This window comes from Microtus oregoni, unplaced genomic scaffold (assembly GCF_018167655.1).
Source record: "Microtus oregoni isolate MIOR12 unplaced genomic scaffold, Mior012 000026F_ref0000081, whole genome shotgun sequence".
Lineage (NCBI taxonomy): Eukaryota > Metazoa > Chordata > Mammalia > Rodentia > Cricetidae > Microtus > Microtus oregoni.
In genome coordinates, this window is record NW_024543085.1 from 23,583,344 (window position 1) to 23,603,228 (window position 19,885).

A 19,885-nucleotide genomic window follows, 5' to 3' on the forward strand; every position below is an offset into this window, starting at 1 on the left:
CTTTGATAACAACTGCTAAGGAGGAGAGGCCATATTAAGCAAGGCACATACCTATACCAGCATGTGAAAGACTCAGGCAGGAGGATCTGAGTTCAAGTCCTGCCTAGGCTACATAGTATGGTCGACACCAGTCTGAGCTATAACAAGATCCTGTCTAAAAATCAAAACAAAAAAATGTAATTCACTTATTACTGTAATACTACCTTCACTTGATATTTTAAAGTTTCTTTCATCTTTTACTCATTAAGGTTTAAACAAATTTTTAAGCTCTAAAAGGGAAATAAATACCAAACTCCAGACACAACTTGTCTGACAAGTAATCAGCCCTTCCATTGCCGTGAAGCCAGCGTGCTCATCAGTCAGGAATCTGGGTTACCTGGGCCTAGCAAACAACTGCTCCACTGCGTGCCTGCAATCAGCAGCAGGGAAACAACTTCCTGCACCCCACCCACTACATGCAGTCATAGTGGTGACCTTCTGGTCCTTTATCATAGCCCCCAAACGAAACTAATTTTCTTTTTGTGCTTCCAAGTTCTTCTCATGTGTTCTATATGTGTTCTAAATTATCTTTGTTGATGAGAATTTAAAAGATCCCAGCCAGGCCTTGTAGTGGTGTACACCTGGATTCTTAGCACTCCCCAGTTTCCCAGCACTCAGGTGGAGGCTCGCAAAGTTTTGTGAGTTCAAGGCTAACCTGGGTTACAGAATGAGTTCCAGGACAGCCAGGACTACACAGAGAAACCCTGTCTCAAAACAAAAAACAAAAGAGGAATTTAAAAGAACCCAATTTCATAGGAGTTGATGTTGGGAAGCTAAAAGGGTCTGGGCTGATGATTAATAACAGAAGGTTTACAAGCAACATCTTTTTTTCTTCTCTTTTGGTTTTGTTTGTTTATTTGTTTGTTTGTTTTTTGTTTTTCAACAGGGTTTCTCTGTGTAGCTCTGGCTGTGCTGGAACTTGCTCTATAGACCAGGCTGGCCTCTTAACTCACAGAGATCCACCTGCCTCTGCCTCCTGGGATTAAATCTCTGCTGGGATTAAAGGTGTGCGTCACCACCACCCAGCTTCAACATTTTTAAAAACACAACAGGCATATTAATCCAAAAATTAAAGTCAGAGTGCCAATGACAACACAAATAGAAAATTTCAAACCTGGCCTCGTATGATGGATCACAATCAAACTGTAACTACATTAAAAATACTAAGCAAATAACTTCAGGTTATATGTACAGTGTCTATAAAACCCAAATAAATTTCATTTTTGATGTCAGATCCCATTGTTAAGGCATCCTATTGTTTAATATGCAATCATCCAAAATCCAGAAGCATCCCAAATCTGAGATACTTCTGGTCCCATGCATTTGAGACAAGACTTGTGCATACCATCAGCTGTCACCACCAGAAACTACGGTATATAAACAAGGAGAAAGGCCAGGGTATATGTTATTTTCAGTTTCAGTTTTTCATAGGAAATTCAGATTCATATCCTGGTTAAACAACCACCCACTAACATAACCCAAGAAACTGGCTTTACAGAATTCCTTGAAATACCAAACTCCTCTTGTACTTTGAAAATAAGATATGTATTCACAGTATTATAAGCATTCTATAGTGTAAGATAGGGCAAATGGTGATTTGTGTTTTTATATAAACTCCTTTACACGAGATGAATAACCTCCCTCTACAGAGGTTGAGGTCAACCAAGAAGGATGCCAGTCTCTAAAGCAGCAGTTCTCACGACCCTTTCAGAAGGATCACCTAAGACCATTGGAAAACGCAAATATTACATAACAACTCATAAGAGTACCAAATTAAGAAGTTATGAAACAATTTTATGGTTGGGGTCACCACAACATAAGGAACTGTATTAAAGGGTTGCAGCATTAGGAAGGTTGAAAACCCCTGGTCTAAAGAGTTCCATCCACAATGACTCTTTGTTGGAAAAAATACATTCTAAATCACAAGGTCCCACTAGCACAAATTTGTGAGATTTTTTTTAACAACATGGCAAGAATCATCCAATAGTGAAATATTATTCATACTACTCAACCAAAATATGAGAAAACAGTTTCACAGACTGTTAATGGTGTCGTGCAATCTGAGTATGAAAATGTATGTAGAATCTAAATTAAGTCATAAAGATACAACTTAGCAATGCCTCTCTCAATAATAAATGGTCATGGGATATTTCTGGAGCAGTTTTGCAGATCACTAAACTGACTGTCTCCATCCAAAACTTACTTCCTGCACAAATACTACCTGTTGGTCACATATTGTGTAGCAGATGCTGTACTGGGCACCTAAGACATGGGACAAATGGATGTGGCCCCCTTATTAAATGGCCTTTTCAGTAGTTAGGGAGACCTCACCACACACGTAAGTATAAAGCACTACAGTAATTGCTATAAAGGAAAAATTAGAAAATGGGATTGATACACTGAAGGGACATCTACTATGACAGGGACGGCAAGTCCTCAAAGAGGAGATGGGGAGGTAATACAAGGCCGCAGTGTCTTGTAGAAAGCGTGTGGCTCAGAGCTTCCTACTTTAGAAAACCTCTGGCTCCAGGCTGAGGTGGCCACCATGTAAGCACAAAACAGTCCGTTAAAGCAGTTCCGTCACCTTAGTCATTATGCTAGTGCATGAAGGTGACCCAGATCAGGAAAGGACAGAGGTCAGGAAAGGAAGGGCAGAACCGGATGGTAAGGGGGTAGAGCAGGTGGAGAACTGAAATGCTAGTCTGCAGGTAGGAAGAGGTCAGGCAACTCATTTCTAAGGTGAATAATCAGGAAGGATATCTTTGTAACAAAGGATATAAAAGTAATAAAGCTTTAAAGGGACGATAATTCAAACTTTATATGATTAAGAAATATAATATGAAAATATCCTTTAGAATGCACAGCCCAAATCAAAGCCATGAAAAAGTCTACATTTAAACTTGTGAATAACAAGATGGTGTCATTTTTTGGCCCCTAAAATGCTTGGCACAAAGTGCCACTCAAGTGTACCGAGAAGAATAGAGGAGGAACTGGAGAGATGGCTCTGTGGTTAAGAGCACTGATTGCTCTTCCAGGGGGCCCGGGTCTGATTCCCAGCTAACAATTGTTAGCTTTAGTTTCAAGGGATCCAAGACCCTCTTCTGACCTCTGGAGCTACCAGGCATGGACATGGTACACAAACATACTTACAGAAAAAACACCCATATACATTTTATAAAAATAAATAAATCTAGGAAACTAATTTTTAGTAAAAGTCCACATAGATTTAATCATTGAAGTGAACGCATGCATTCACTGACACTGATTTACTCTGTATGTTCTAAGCTTCACCTACTCGCAATGATCCTGGAGGAACACAGCTTATAAAGAAGTGCACCTCTGAAAAGGCCACCATTCAGTCCTTTTCACCGTTAGTCCTAGAACCTGAGGGAGAGCTGCTGTCATCAGAAATAACAAACTAAATGGATTATCTCCTAAGATGCTAAATAAATTGAAGGTACACCTGTGTGCCCTGTGTGAGTTCTTTGACCTTAGGGAGTACAGAATTCCTATACAGACACGAGTATTCCAAGCCCCATCTTCAAAAGTGCCTATCCCAGAAAGAGTTCTGGAGAAAATGCACAGGAAGCGTATCTAATGACCTGCTACCTTCCTGGGTTTCCTCAGAAACGAGAATTACCTGAATGAAACAAAGGTGACTCTAGAGCTGCCTTGGCTGGGTCATGACCTATGGTTAGGAAAGGGTCCATATTATATCAGAAAGGGCAGCATTAAGCCAAGCTCTACAAGACAGTAAAGAGTTTAGGATCCTGTAATACTCTTGTCCTAACTTACCACAGGGCAGGGAACCCTGACTGCTCTTTGGACTGGAGAGGGAGGGGGAGAGGAGTGGGGGGAGGGGGAAAAGGTTGGGAGGAGGGGGAAAAGGGTGGGAGGAGGGGGAGGGAAATGGGAGGCTGGGAGGAGGTGGAAACTTGTTTTTTTTTTTTCTCCTTTTCTCAATAAAAAAAAAATGGAAAAAAAATACTCTTGTCCTAAGTTCTCATCCACCCACTTTTTAAAGCACTGCCATGTCCCAACTACTGTGTTAAACATGGAAGTGTACATCTAACTTACATCAGTCTTTTCAGTGGATAGACAATAAACAAATCAATCCATAATATAAGCTGATTACAAACTCTATATTAGAGGACACTAGGAAAAGAAGAGGATACTGGACTTCAGGGAGAGACATTTTATTGAGAAGCGACATTTAAGCTGATACTTAAAGGATAAGTAAGTTAGTCAAGCAGTGGACAGACATACAGCACAGAGGAACCTTTGCTTTAGAAAATCAGCTCTGGCAACAGCACAGAAGTGAGACAAGAGGTTGGCTAAAAGACTATTACTAAAGAGAATGTAAGAGACAAGGTCTGCACTACACTAATGGGAGAGCTAGCAGGAGTCAAATGGGTTCTTTTTGTTTTTTCGAGACAGGGTTTCTCCGTGGTTTTGGAGCCTGTCCTGGAACTAGCTCTTGTACACCAGGCTGGCCTCGAACTCACAGAGATCCAACTGCCTCTGCCTCCCGAGTGCTGGGATTAAAGGCGTGCGCCAGGAGTCAAATGTGAAGCTTTCGGGAATAGGAGAAAGAGACACGGATCAGTGATGGCATCAAGAGTGTAAGGAAGAAATGTCCAAATACTTTCCAGGATTCTGATTAGCCAGGTAACAGGAAGAGCAGATATAAAAACTATTCAACAGAGACGGTAAGTTTCATTTATTGCAAGAGTGAGCTGTATTTTATAAAACTCAATAGGTATAAATTATCAAAAAAAATTATTAAAAGCATCCTCACAGTTTGCAATTAATTACAAGATCAGCAGTCAATGTGGCCCTTCTCTATGTTTGTACTTGTGATCATTACTTAATAGCAATGGCATAAACTGGGAGATGCACACAAAGAATGTAGGTGGAAGTCCAGTAGCAGACCTGACAGCAACTCAAGGTTAGAAGATTGTGAATTAGATGGTGGCGTGAAAGCCAAGATAGACTGTGGACTACCGGTAAACCAGAAGTTAATGATGTCCTGTTCCTCTCTTCCTTCAACCATCTCAACACCTGTTATGTGCCAGGTACAGCACAAAACATTGGCCACACAAAGACAAGGCAATATTGTCTGTAAATATATTCATACACCCACAGCCTGATGTTTATCAAGAAAAAGGAGTGGGAATGTCGAGTGGAGAAAGGAAGGGACAAAGAAAGGAAAGGCGGGACCAAGGGACGAAGTGAGATCATAACTTAGAAAGATATATTGTTGAATAAGATAACAGTCAAGAACCAAACTAACTCCTGAGTAAATTGGAAGCATGAAGACTTTAGGGGAGGGTTGAAGGGGGAGGGGAGATGCAGGGAGGGGAGCAGAGAGAAATGTAGAGCTCAATAAAAGTCAATAAAAAAAGAACCAAATTAACAAATGGTTCTGCCAAATATGTCATCAAATTCCAGCACTCCACCACACTCCACCCCGTAAAATAATGGTTTGCTCTAACCTAACAAACTGCTTTGTATCTTAGCTTTACCACAGATATTACCTCTGACTTTTCACAGTTAAGAGTAATGCCCCCTCAAAAGGCAACGAACAACAAACGGCCAGGGAAGATAACACAGAAACTGGTGCTAGAGAGCACTTCAGCAGATAGCAACTTCAGGGGCACGACAAGAGTCACAACTGTTCCTGCCGATTAAATGAGGCAAAGAAAACCAAGTATACTAAATGCAATATAATGTCAAGTCTTTAGATATACTGTATCATTAATTTATAAAATTCCTACATCAGACCTATGTAGAAGATAGTTTCTAATATTTTTGTTTTATAAATAACATAAATGCTGCTATAGGAAACACAAGTGCTCTTTTTCCATAAAAATACCAGGATTTCCGTGACACTACAAAGTCAAAGATGGAAATGCATCAAACACTTTAGAAGGAACTGCCAGTGTTGATCAAAGGACCATCTTCTACATTTTCTTAGTATGGCTAGGACTATTAATGTAACAGTCAAGGACATGGGCTGCCCTTAAACTAATTAGTCTTTACAAACATTACAATTCTTATTATAGTCTAGCACAATGCCCTCAGCAAAAGCTTCCTTCTGTTGGGCTCAGGACCATGCTCCTGACTTGTCCAAAATGATCACATGGCAAGACCAGCAGAGAAAAATCTGTCCAAAGAATACTACATTATAGACTAGCTAGCAGCCTATGAAGAACCCTAACATTACAACAATTTGCTAACTATACCCAATTTAACTAATCACACTTTCCCTTAAAAGCCTGACAAGCTACAAGCTAAAAGGTGCAGAAGGGGCAGTAAGCAGACATAATAGGTAGCTACAACTATATTGAGGAGACAGAGAGTGAGATAAGTGTTTTAAGTGAGGCTTAGAAGGGCTACAAGAGGAGAAGCAACACCCAGTCGCTAGGTTGCACTCATTTTCCCCATTCTCGTCTCACCTACCTAATGGAGATCTACTGGAGGCAATTTGACTGGATTTCCACCAGGTCCGGTCACTTCCTTCTCCCTTATACTCCCCACATAAAACTTTCAGAAGAACCTCCTCTCCTTACTAGATGCAAGTCAAACAAAATTATGTGCTTGCAACTAAAAAGGAAGGAAAGAGCCTGACTTTAACGAGTGCACACGCACTTGCACACCAGCCCTTAGACAATGGCATGCTGGACGGTAGCTGGCCATCCACGCCTTCTGATTCCCACACCTACTTGCAGCATCTGTAGTTGAGATACTGTTACTGACCCCTATTACTAGTCTCAGATCTCAAAAAGAATGCTAAACCTTAAAAACTAACAACAGAGAGCTGAGGAAAAGGTAAAGCGTCTGCTGTGCAAGCATGAAGACCTGACTTCAGATCCCAGCACGCACCTCCATAAAGTCAGGCAGGACAGCCCGTGTTTGGAACAGGGCAGGAATGTGGGGAAACAGGTAGAATCCCCTAAGCTTGCCAGATTCAGTGAGAGGCCCTGTCTAAAAACAGTCATGGAAGACACCTGCTATCAACCTCAGGCCTGCATATGTACGTGCACAAACAGACACACCAGCACGCACACGTGCACACACACAAAAGATAAAACCTCTTCGTTATAAATTCTACACTTCAATATTAACAAGAAAGAAACCATCTCCTTTAAAAGCTCCCTGCTGTGTGCACAGTGCATGTGTGAAGACTGTGCTAAGTGAACTGGCTTTCTTAGAATCCCACTGAATAAGCACAGGTTAGTCAAGGCAGTCGAGCACAGAAACGATAACTGGAAGATATGAAGATATCCTGTGGAAAGTGAGACCTACTGGCCTACCTCATACCCTGGACCCTGTCACGCAATGGATCATGCTCAGGTATTCTCATGTCCACAGATACCCAGTAGGCAGCATGCCATGGAACTCAATATATTTAATAAACAAAAACTATGAAAATAACTCTCCTACAGAAACTTCTATTTCCCTAACTACCTCTATGTAAAAAAATTAGAGGACGCTCCTTTCCCTAACCATCCCCACCTCACCCTGCAATCCAGTTACCTGTGCACATCGTGCCTACTGCTTCAGTTCTTTTTCCCTTAGAGATACTCCTTCCTTTCTTATTCCCATTCATAATCGAAGTTACCAGTCACAACTAGCACACACTTTGAGTTCAAGACTAAGGCACCTTAATACTGAACAAGAATCTCAATTATTTCTAAAAGACATTTGCAGAGCTGAGAATGTCTGGCTAAATGATACAGTTCTATTGCTCAGAGCTAATTTATTTTCAGTATATTTCCAGATAGAAAGTAACCAAGTTCCATATTCAAAACCCCAATTATAATGAAAACTACATGCACTTTAAAGTTCATTCTTACATAATATCTCATCTGAACATAACATTATTAGATACTCTGAAAGCATTGACAGATTATATGAACACTCAAGGTAGAAGGCTGGTTATTAGTGCTAAGCATCCAAAACAGGGCTTTTGTATTTTGAGAGGTGGCTAATTTAACCATATCATTCTGTACTTAAACATTATTTCATTTGCCATAAATATTCCTCACATACTAGACACAAGTTTTGATACCAGCATTTGAGTACCAGAATCGTCCATGAAGGGCTGTAATCTCAGCACTCAGGAGGCTGAGGAGGAGAAGATTCAGGCCAGCCTAAGATACAGAGTGAGACCCTATCTCAAAACAGAAAGGGCTAAAAAGAAAGTTCAGTGGCAGAACACCTATGTCACATTAAGGCCCTGGGCTCAATTCCCAGCACCACTACAAAAATAACAAAAACAGCCATATTTCTTAAGTTTAAGATCAAAGATCACCCAGGTCCACAGAGGTGCAAATTGTAACAAGGAAAGCTCCAATGTCAGAAACAAGATCAAGCTGGTCAGGTTTGTGAGTAAGTTCTTTGAGCAGGTCACTTTAACGGCAGAGCCTTAACTGAAGTTTGCAGGGCTGCCATCAATGACTGCCACTGGGTGGGCTTGTTCCTTATCTCCTCATAGCCGTAACCAGGCATTGCTGACTCAGACAGTGTGCCCTGAAAACTATTCCTTCAGTAAGTGAATGACTTCTTTCAAACAGTACAAAACATCTATAAGGCTTTGTTTTTTAAAATCCAACAATTTAGCTAATATTTGTTCCCAGTCAGTATTTTGCACATGATCAGAAATACGTGTGACAGAACGGATGGCAATGAGATGTTTGAAACAGATGGATGGCTACAGGGTAAGGCCAGAAAAACAAAGCTTGGTTTATAATGAACATGCTTTTTTAATACTCCCTAACATCTTTTCAAGAGACATGAAAAAAACTGTAAGAAAGATAAGCTCCTAATATCTGATTATTCAGTACAAACGCAACAGATGTGGTGTGTAACAAAGTTCTCTTCCAATGCATAAGTTCCCATCTAAACTTAATTTAGTAGTAATGATAAAGTTCCAAGCTGACTCTGCCTTTCAAGCCTTTTCTAGAAATAACATCTAACACCTATAGTAACATGCCAGGCACCGTTCTCAGAATTTTGCATGTAGTTTCCATCTCCTCTGAAAAACTCATCCAGTAAAGCACACCAGTGCTGTTTTATAGGTGAAATGACAAAGGCAGAGGACATCAGAGTAGATCTAAAAAGGCCACAAGGGAAAGAATTTGTGGATCCAAAATGCTACCAACTAGTCTAGCTCCGGTTTATTGCCATAAGCTACCAGAAGATAACCATGTATTGAATCGCTCTGTATTTGGTAAGATGTACAGATATTAAGGTTGTGTTGACTAATGGTGTACACTATTTCCTAGTGGCTATGGGGCATAAATATGTTACTGAACTTCTCCAAGCTTCAGTTTTCTTTCTGTATAATGGGGAATAATGAAGAAACAGGTCTTATGTCATAGGTCTATTAGTAGTTTAGAGACATTACACATGTAAAGTGTCAGCCAAGTGTGTGGTACACAAGTATGACATAAATATTAGTTATCAGTAAGACTTATCTTCATTCTCAGAAACTCTTCATAGAGGTAGTATTTTCTAAAGCAAAACTCACCAATATTGAGATAATGAAGAGAGCTAGATGCAGACATGGTAACACACACCTCAACTCCCAGCACTAGGAGGCTAAGGTAGAGAGTTGTGAATGTGAGGCCAGCACCAGTTACAAGGTAAAAACCAAAAATGTGTTAGGTATTGCAGGAACTTGAACAAATCAGGCCTGTGACATCAAAAATATACAGTCAAACCAACTATTTGCAGAACAGACACAAATACCAAATACTCTCTCTGGGCTTTTTCCTTAACCAGATGCACCTATGATTTGAAGTTCTCCTTTGCTTCTGAAGGTCTGGTATCAAAAACAGGTAGAGAAGGCTGAAGACACTCCTCCTCCCAAATTCAGTGTGAAACACTGACGCTTCAGAAGAAAATGAACTGCATGCTCTTATCCTTACCTCCCCCAAAATGGTTTAGCTATCTGGGACTAATGATCTCCTTTAATCAAACCCAAGGGGAAAAGCAAGGTAAAAGCTAAAAGTTCAGAGAAAGAGATAAAGACGCAAATTAGAGAGGAAAGATGAATCAGGATGGGAAAATATTGATTAGTCAGTTTAAGAAGACGTGTTTTCATTGTGCATCTTAGCATGCGCTTCAGAAACCAATCAACTGCCTGCTTCTAAGATTGCCTATCCTACATATTTAGCGCACAAAACCAGAGTGCAGAGAAAAGCACAGAGCACAAGAGGGCTTTTGTCTAAGAGCAGAGACAACATTATACTATGTATCCTACAGCTTAGCTTAGGATCAACTCTCAGAACCAAGGCTAAATCATAAACCTGATAAACTATGGATTCCATTAGAGAAATAACTTCCACAACTCCAAAAGAAAAGGATCTGAAGTACTCCTGCGGGCCACAGTAAGAAACCTAGGGACCTAATTTCTAACTCCTAGGGACATTTCAATGTCGTTGTCAGTAGTGATGCTATCTGAAGATCATTTGCAGTGTCACAACAGGGAATGATACTGTCCGTTTCCATACATATCTGCCATAGACCTAGAGGATAGCTCCGTGTTCTCACAACATAGTCACAGCAAACTGCACAGCCCTCCACGGCTGCATCCTGCCTACAAAGCAATATAATAAATAATTTTTTAAAAAATGTGGAAGTACTTTCAGCAGTAAAAAGTAGCCTGTGCAAACCAAAAGCTCAGTTCATACAAACAAAACTATATTAAAAATTAATAATTTATGTTTTCCAGGGGGTTCTTCTTGAAGAACAACAAATCCACCTGTCAGTCTGTCCATTCCGATGAACGCCTGCCTATTGTCAGCCAGACCTCATCCAGTTCTCACTGCACTGTCCAATCCAAACAAGGTGAAGTATAACTGTGTGACTGTTTCTGTTCTTGCCCACCCTCAAGGAGAGAAGGTGTCTTTAGGAAGGAAGATAAACTCTTGAGAAAAATTCCTTTAAATTATCATAAAAAGAGATCTGGTTTTTTCCTAAAATCTTGATCACAAAAAATGGACAAGAATTCATCATTTTCAATTTTACAGTAAGAATCAAATGTTATCTAAAGCGGTCATTTAAATTTCCCCTGCCTCTGTTTCCTAACTGCTGGGTTATAGACATGCGCCATCTGGTTTAGAAAAAACTCTTGATCAAATAGCAGCTAAAGTAAATATAATTTTATAACCAGAGACAGGTCTAAATATAAATGACCAGTTTTGGATGACTACTAACTCACTTCAAAGTGCACTAACAAAGTCATATCAACATTTGTTCGTCCAGACTATGCAGAAAGGCTTTGGACACGATAAATCCAAAAGGTAGATGCACAGGTCAAAAAGGAACAGGAAAAACAAATACTTCCAAATACCTTATTTGATCTAAACTGGCCCCAGTTTAGCCTGTTGTCTACAATTACAAAACGCCCCCACCGAGGTCCTCCCACTTTAGGCAAGGTTTTTCCATAATGGCCTGAGGAATTCTGTGGAAGGCACATGTGTTTTCTTCTTCTAAGGTCTTCTTCTGTGGCACAAGAACTATTAAGGGGGAAACATACTTTGAACAGGGGGTCATAAGTAAAGAACTTCCAGTGTGTCTTCCCTCCTCCAACATCAAGCTATTTTTCTTTCCTTCCTACAATAATTACAAGTAAAACAGGCTAGAAAAGGTCAACAGAGTATGTATTGTGTGTAGGAATGCACAAAAAATAACACCTTGCAAATGTCAAAAATACAGGTTTAATAATGTGCAACTAATGAAGATGGTTTATAAATTAAATGCCACCTACTACACATTTGGTCCCTAAATATATTATGCTATTAGTCATTAAAGTTAGACCTCTAAGTACAAATTTTCCATCTGTGAAAAAGTTATCCGCTTTTAAATTAAAGAGAAATCATTACGTCTTAAAATAAAACTATCAGGATATAATTCAAGTGTAGCTGCTCATCGTCTCTGAGTAGGTTTGATAATCAAACATTTAAGTTTCAACCAATGTACCCATGTCGAAGCACATTTAGCTGAAATAACTTTTCGTCTGGTTTATTTTCATCACATATAGTACATTTTCCAACAAAAACATGTACATTCAATATAGAACATTTCCAGCAACAATTACAGTCTTTCTAGTTTCCTTTCACAGTATATTTTAGTGCAGAGCACTGAGAAGGGTAATGTTCTGCTAACTATAGAAGCATTTTATTATGACCTTCTAGATCTTTGACATTTAAAAATTTATACAAAAAGTATACAGATGGACAGGGTCCATTCTAAGTACAGCTGTGAACCTACATAAAAACACGGTATATTTTCTGCAGTACCTTTTAAAATAATTTGACACAAATTACTAAAAAATAAAATATTCCCTAAAATTACAAAATATTGATACACAAAAACCTGCCCAAAATTTCCTAAAGATAGATGTGTTTCTTTTTTCCTAAAATCTTGATTACAAAAGATGGACAAGAATTCATTATTTTCAATTTTACAGTAGGAATCAAATATTACCTAAAGTGGTCATTTAAAATTTTTCCTTGGGAGAAAAAAATTAGGAAGGACACCCCTATCTTCCTTTTACAGCAACATTTAAAGAACTAAACTAGAAACATAAGAAGTGGTTGCACATGGATTGTCTGCATCTATAAAATATCAGTAAGCTATTTATTACCTTCATATAAACATTAGTAAATGTGTTCTTTAAAAAAATAGGAACTGAGAAATAAGATAGCATCTACCATTAAAGTGCTTTATATAAAATTTAAGGAAAAATAGGGGAATGTTTCATTTTCATAAAAACTTCTGATGTTTTTACAAATGATAAATGTAATAATGATCTATGCATAAAATGAACTGGAACTTTCTTTGTAGTATATATTTTAGAATAAAACTTTCAAACATTTAAGTGCTAAAGAAAAACTCAAATATAAATGATGCAAAATAATTATAAATATTCAGTAGGCTACTAAATATTCATAATATATTGATACTAATTTGTCTTTTGATCCCAACATACTTTCTACAAAAATCATATTTACCTATATAATCTAGATAAAATTTGCATGTAAAGTGAAATAAACCACTAGAAATACAAAGTTTCAATTAAAAACTATTATTTTCTTCAGGTTGTTGATCACTTTAATCAACAAATTTGGAAAGCAAAATTCCCAACATTTTTGTAGAAATTGTAGACCATATGTACAAGGTCTATGAAGACAAAATATAATATCACAGCTACTCAAAAGTGCTGGAATGGGCATTGCCTTTAGAAACTGGTTAGATGGTTATTGTTTTAGTCAGAAATCAGCAGTTACAGTTGAAAATTTATGAAAATGTTCTTTTTTCGTCATAGTACCATGTGAAGACGTTTAGTGGTTCTAACAACTTAAAGTCTTTCCACAAAAATGAACTCCAAACCTTTTCGTACATCACTTGAAGTTATCTGAGGAGAAATAGGAATAAATGAACACTTTTGAGTTTACCAATAAAACCTTGGTCTTAAAATTGCACAACAGTAAAATGACTTCTAAAGGATGGTTTTACCTCAAGTTTCCACACAAAGACAATGTGACAATCAAACCACATAGCATGCTAATCAGCACTCAACTAAGGCCTTTGCATTAGAGCCCGTATCTCAAGCTTATTTAATACTAAGTGCATAGACGTCTAATTGCGAGGGCAAAGGCTGCTAGCAAACTTTAAAAATACTGACTTACGAAAACAAGTACTGGGAGTCTACTTCTTATCTTACACTGCATCTTAAAATATTTAATTGTTCCAATACTTTCTTTAAAAAGTAGAATTGTTCTTTCTTCCAAATAGGGATTTTGCTTTCCTTTTGGTCACAACCTCTCTTTCTCTCTCTCTCTCTCTCTCTCTCTCTTTCTCTCTCTCTCTCTCATACACACACACACACACCACACACATCACTTCTGAATAATACTAACTACGTTGAAATGGTCACTTACAAGTTTATTAAACAGAAAGGGAAACAAGAGTATACGTATCTAAGGAAAAAAATCTATCCCCTATAGATCAAACCTTCCAAACTCCCTAACATATACTCCCAAGGAGAAGAAACAATTCACTGTGTTTACTAACTTTCCCCGTCCCCGGGAAGCGGTGGGCTAAAAGTAAATAGCCAGTATTAATCCTTCTATATTCCAACTGGGGGTTTCTTCTCTAAGTGCTACACTTTATTTAACCTACAAATTTTTACAATAATTACAGTGCCTTAAAATGTTTTTTCTATAATTATCTCCTTCATAAACTCATTCTGATCTATTTAACTTTCCTGCAATGCATTAGGATTAGTAGATTGAATAAAATTAATAGACTGAGTCAAATTAAACCTGTGCAAGTTAGTTAAACACCAGATTTCTATGTAAACATAGACCAAAATAAATGTATGTATTTTACAACATTAAAACAAAAGCACTGGCCCATGTCATCTACCTGCAGCTACAGTGCATTGTCCTGTGGGAGGCATGTCCTGAAATTAGCTTTTGTTCCCATGCTACTGGAATAAAGGTCACTGGGAGAGAAAAGCAATAACCATCCATCCCTCTTGCAGTTCCTACTGCTCTATGATTTATGAAAGAAAATATGTTAAAATGGAACCAGCTATAAATTATGGCCAAATGATTTTTTTTTTAGTTCGATGAGGGGGAGGGGGGAACAAAACTCTGTAACTGTTCCTCACCAGACAAGAGCCTTAGATCTTGTACTTCGGCCTTTGGTTTTGTTTCCTTCAGGTGAATTGGTAGCATTTGCCTTATGAGTTTTCTTATGATGTTCAAGATAAGTCTTTTTGGCAAATGCCTTTCCACATTTATTGCATCTGTGAAGAGAAAAGTTTTTTGTGACTTTCACTTCAATACCGACGTCAGCTACTTCATACTTTTTACTAGGAGAATTGGAAGTGCCATCATGTTTGGAATCATTATGTCTCGCTTCATCCCTTGAAGGGCCTCTTTTTGCCACTTTGTTTAGAACAAAATCAATAGGCTTTTTTATAGCTCTGATCTCTAAGCTGGCTGTTATCTTCCCAAGGTAGCGAGATGACTTTTTATGAACCACAGTTATATGTCTTATCACATCACGTTTCCGACGAGTTTCGTAAGTGCAGAGAGGACACTTGTAGAATTTAACATAAATGTTATTCCCATCTGTGTGCAGCTCAATGTGTTTAGTCAAGTTCTGCTTGGAAGTAAACTGGCGTTTACAGAGTTTACAGTAAAGTTGCTTAAAGTCAAAGCCAGCTGAAAGTTTTGGCTTCCTGGCTTTTGGCTGACCACCTGCAGCCGAAGGACTAGCTGGTTTAGGGCTTTCAGAGTCCTGTTTAACTTTATTTTTCTGTGTTGTTGGTGTGTTCTTCTTCTCATTTGAATGATTTGTTCCCTTTAATCCATTCTGTGGAGAATGGCTAATAGAAGAAGGTGAAGATCCTGCAGTGTCTGCTGGTTCAACTTTAACTTTTATTTCTGAACTGCTGGCAGTATTATTCGACCCTTTGTCTCTTTTAGAATTTGCTCCAGAAAGAGTTATCTTGTGGACAATTTGCATATGTCTCTTCAGCATTATCTGTGAACTGTATTTCCTCTTGCAAAGGAGGCATTTGCATGTAGTTAAATTGTACTCAGCCTTTGAAGACTTTTGTTTTCGAGTTTTAAAAGATTTTTTAGGAGAAGCGGAATCCAAGAACAAAGGTTGCCCAGGCTTTGTTGCTATATCAGGAGTAATTGAGTCCCTCCTCAGTCCTCTATGAACTTCATCAAAATGCCTCCTTACGTTCGCTTTTGTAGCAAAGGATTTACAACAAACTGGACAACTCCTACTTAAGGAGACCAGAACACTCTTACTGCGTCCTTTCAAAGACTGGTTTGGAGTCTTCCGCGTCTCAATGTACTTTTTTAGTTCTTCCATCTTTTTCTTGTGTACTTTTCGAATGTGACGACGGACACCTCGTCTAGAATTGAATTCTTTCCTACAAAGACAACATATCAACTGGTGACCAAGGTCAGAACTATCAGACATTTCCAAGTCAGCCTGTGATTCCTGGGGCTGCTCCTCAGAGGGAGGCACAGCTTCATCTACAACAGTCTCTTCAGGAGGAGGCTCCATGACTTCCAGCACGTCAGCATCTGTGTCCGGGACAGCTTTCGGCTGTTCTGTGCTTGTCTCCTGTATCTGGACTTCAGTCTGCTCAGGTGTACTGCTTGATTCTGTGACTTCAGCAGGATTATCAGTTCTTGAAATATATTGAAACACTGCATTCTGATTGGTTTCTATGGGTTCTAGCTTAATAATATACTCTCTCTTGTCCACTCTTGGATATATGGCTTCTAGGAGATCATTTATGGCTTGGCTTTGCTTATCATTTACATCAGGAAGGTCTGTAAAAGGAAAAAAACAACTGTTTTTAAGCTGAAATAATTAACTTGTTCTAACCCTTGAATATTTTAAAATATATAACGAAGTTTATGTTTTAGTAGTGCATGTATCTTTTTACAGCACTTTTTTTCAGCATTTTATGAATATAAAATCTAGTTATTAACTAAATTAAAACTTTGCTTTAATTTACCATCAGATGAGGAAAGTAAATCTGAAGAGCTCCTTCTAAGTTCCCTTATTATAAAATACATAAGCATATGATGGTAAGTCCTAAACGATAAAAATACTATTATTTATTTTTAGTCTGAAAATTTTAGAGTACCAAAGACAACTCAAGTTCTTACAACCCAGGATGGATATAATATCAGGAAGGATATGATATATATAAATGATTTTTAATGTGATATAATAGTATTTTAGCTAATATAAGTCTAATAAACAATGTAACTTAATTCTACTGAGACACTTGGAACATCTCATAGAAATAAAAAAATGTCTGCAAGTCAACATAAATGGTGTAAGGCTAAAGAGAAAAAAAAGCAGTCTTAAGCAATTTTCTCAACATGACAAAACTTTACTGAAAAAACTGGTTAAAAACTATTAGTTTACAAATAAATCTAGTTTTACTTATTTGTACAATAACTACCCCCTCTACAGGCAACCAAAAGGTCTGCTGCAACAAAGCAGGCTGGCATCAGTTATATTTCCACATATAATTCTAAAATCTAGTTACAAATACTGAATCTAATAACTATTTAGAAATCACAACACAATCCATTATAGTTCTAATCCTCTTTCCCTTCTCCCTCATTTTTCATGGGTGGAGTATGTTTACATATGTGGGTGCTTGTGTGGGGATGTATGTGTATACGTATGCTATGGAGGCCCGAGGCTAATGCTGGGAGTCAGCCTCCATCACTCTCACCTTTTCCATTCAGGCAGCTTCTCTGAAGCAAACCTAGAACTCCCTAATGTGTCTTGCTAGTCTGCTTGCTTTAGGGATTCCCGTTTCCACTTTCTGAGGCTGGAGTTATAGACAGGCTACCATGCCCACCCTGTATGCATGTGGGTTCTGGAGACATGAACTCTGATCCTCAAGTGTGACAAGAGCCATTTTCCCAGCCTTTTTTCCTTTTGTAAATAGTAAAGCTTTACTATTATTATGTACCTTCATAAAAGTACATGCAGAACTGCCAAGAAGAATGCACAATAATCTGGCAGATCCATCTATCACTTGCACTACATAAAAACCTCTACAATCTAAATACAATGAAGAACACGAAGAATAAAATACTACTTTAATTAAAATGTTAGATTTTTAACTGATGCCTCTAAACTACTTTTTAATTTATAGCTCAATAATAAAAAGTCCAATAAGCTCAAATACAAGCACATAAATTGTCTGAAACAATAAAACATGACCAGGCGGTGGTGGCCTATACCATTAATCCCAGCACTTGAGAGGCAGAGGCTGGTGGATATCTGTGCTTGAGGCCAGCCTGGTCTACAGAGCAAATTCCAAGAAAGTCAGGACTACACAAAGTAATCCTGTCTTGAAACACCAAAAAAGAAAAAAGAAGAAAGAAAAACATTTAAACATGAAAGTGTTATTATTTTTAGTCTCAAAGTTTTAGACTGGCAAAACCAATCCAAGTTCCCATAACCCAGAATGAATAAAACATCATTAAGAATTATCTTATGAATGTCCATAAGTATAACTATATTCTTCATGTAAAAAATTCTAGACAAATATGAAATATTTATTTTATCTATCCCCTATAATATACTTAACATAATTTGATAATAATTAAAGAAATATTTTGCTCTTCAGTTTTTGCATTCTATCTCCCTACCAAAAACTTTTTTAAAAATTGAGTTTGAAAATGCAAAAAGATCTACAAAATATCTATGGTATCAGGGTACTAAAATAAGTGTCTCATTTTTTAAGTCCCCAAGTTTAAATCCCTGAACAAGAAATAATGAAGTTACCTTGTATTATTATGTTTTAAAGAACTTATATTAATTCTTTAAAGCAAGAAAATAATAATACTATATATGTTTATTATTTACTCATACAAAAAAGTACATAAATTCAGACATTTAGTGTCACAAAGACTATTAGCATGCTACTTGCCTTAATCACAAGCAGTACTGATGCTGTTAGTCTACACTCTAACACTATGTGACATCTAAACACATTCTGCTAAGAACAAATCTGATCTTCAAATTAAGATCCAGAAAACACTAGAAAAATTGATAAATATTTTAATTGTTCTCTGCCATTCCCAAAATATCAAGTAATTTACTTATTCTTTGCTAATTATTGGATGCATTCTCATTTACTTAAAGAGAATCTAAGTAAGTGATCAATCATATTTAGCAATAAGTGGTCAAATTGAAAGAAATATACTATGAAATTGCTTCCTTAAAGACAGCATTAATATTGTAACTTTCAAATACTAACTAAACTATATGAACTGCGTAAATATTCAAAACCAATCCTCATTACTTCAATACAAATAAATACATTCACAGATTAAAACTCATAAATTAGGAAAATCCAAGTGGAAAGCACTGATATCAAAGTACTATCCAGGAAACTGAATATAACAATGTCAAGTGTTTCATTTTATTCTCCATCACTAAATTATCTATAACTGATATCAATACCACTTTAAAATAACATAGAAGCAGTAAAAAAAAACACTTAACTCTAAAATGTATAACAATAATTGACTAGAACTTACTGTCATCCATTTGGAGACTTGGTGGGCAGTAAAATTTCTTATGGGTAATTAAATTTGGTAATCCTCTAAAGAGACTACGGCATAATTTACATTCAAAAATAGTATCCACATCTTTTAACAAAATATGTTTAAGCTGTTTGGTTCCTGGAAGGAAAAGAAATATATAAAAGTTAACTCTGACCTGCACTTTTCAATCAAATGCCAACTGTTGATAATCCAAAAACAGTTACTCTGAAAACAAAATACAGAGACAATGTCAATTTCTACCACAGAGTGTTTATTAACTAAGTAAACTAAGCAAATATTTTATGATTTGGCAAGTTAAGACAGACAAAAATGATGTCCTTTTTCTATCAGTAGCCAATCAATTCACAGACAAACTCTAAGGCAGTGGTTTTGACATCCGAGAAAGCATTCAAGTGAGTTGAGAATAAAGGTATACATGACTCTTCCCTAGAGAGCCTGAGTTGGTAGGTCTAGGATAGGAGGGGGAATGCTTCCCATCACTCCTGCAAACTTTCTGCTGGTTCTGCCAGCTCTTTTCTAAATATGGAAGTGAAAAATAAGAGGTTTGGATTTTCGTTTTGAACATATTTCCCAATCCATTAAAGGTCTAAATTCTTTTTTTAAAAAAAAACAACTTTATTTAACTTCATTTCATGCACAATGGTACAACGATGTCAGATTCTCTTGAACTGGAGCTACAGACAGCTGTGAGC

General features: G+C 37.4%; 1 protein-coding gene across 6 annotated transcripts in view; it reads right to left on the reverse strand.

Moving 5' to 3' along the window:
- The window catches only part of Znf800 (zinc finger protein 800), a 50,003-nt gene that overhangs the window by 14,041 nt on the left and 16,077 nt on the right, over positions 1-19,885 (reverse strand). For 4 of the 6 annotated variants that reach the window (XM_041675462.1, XM_041675460.1, XM_041675461.1 and 1 more), the window contains exons 4-5: positions 19,167-19,310; positions 14,729-16,421 (exon numbers count right to left, since the gene is read on the reverse strand). In XM_041675462.1, coding sequence (XP_041531396.1) covers positions 14,729-16,421; positions 19,167-19,310 — 1,837 coding nt within the window. Of the gene's footprint in view, positions 1-11,755; positions 13,469-13,950; positions 16,422-19,166; positions 19,311-19,885 lie in introns of those variants that run through there. The other 2 variants (XM_041675465.1, XM_041675464.1) reach the window with 2 other exon arrangements.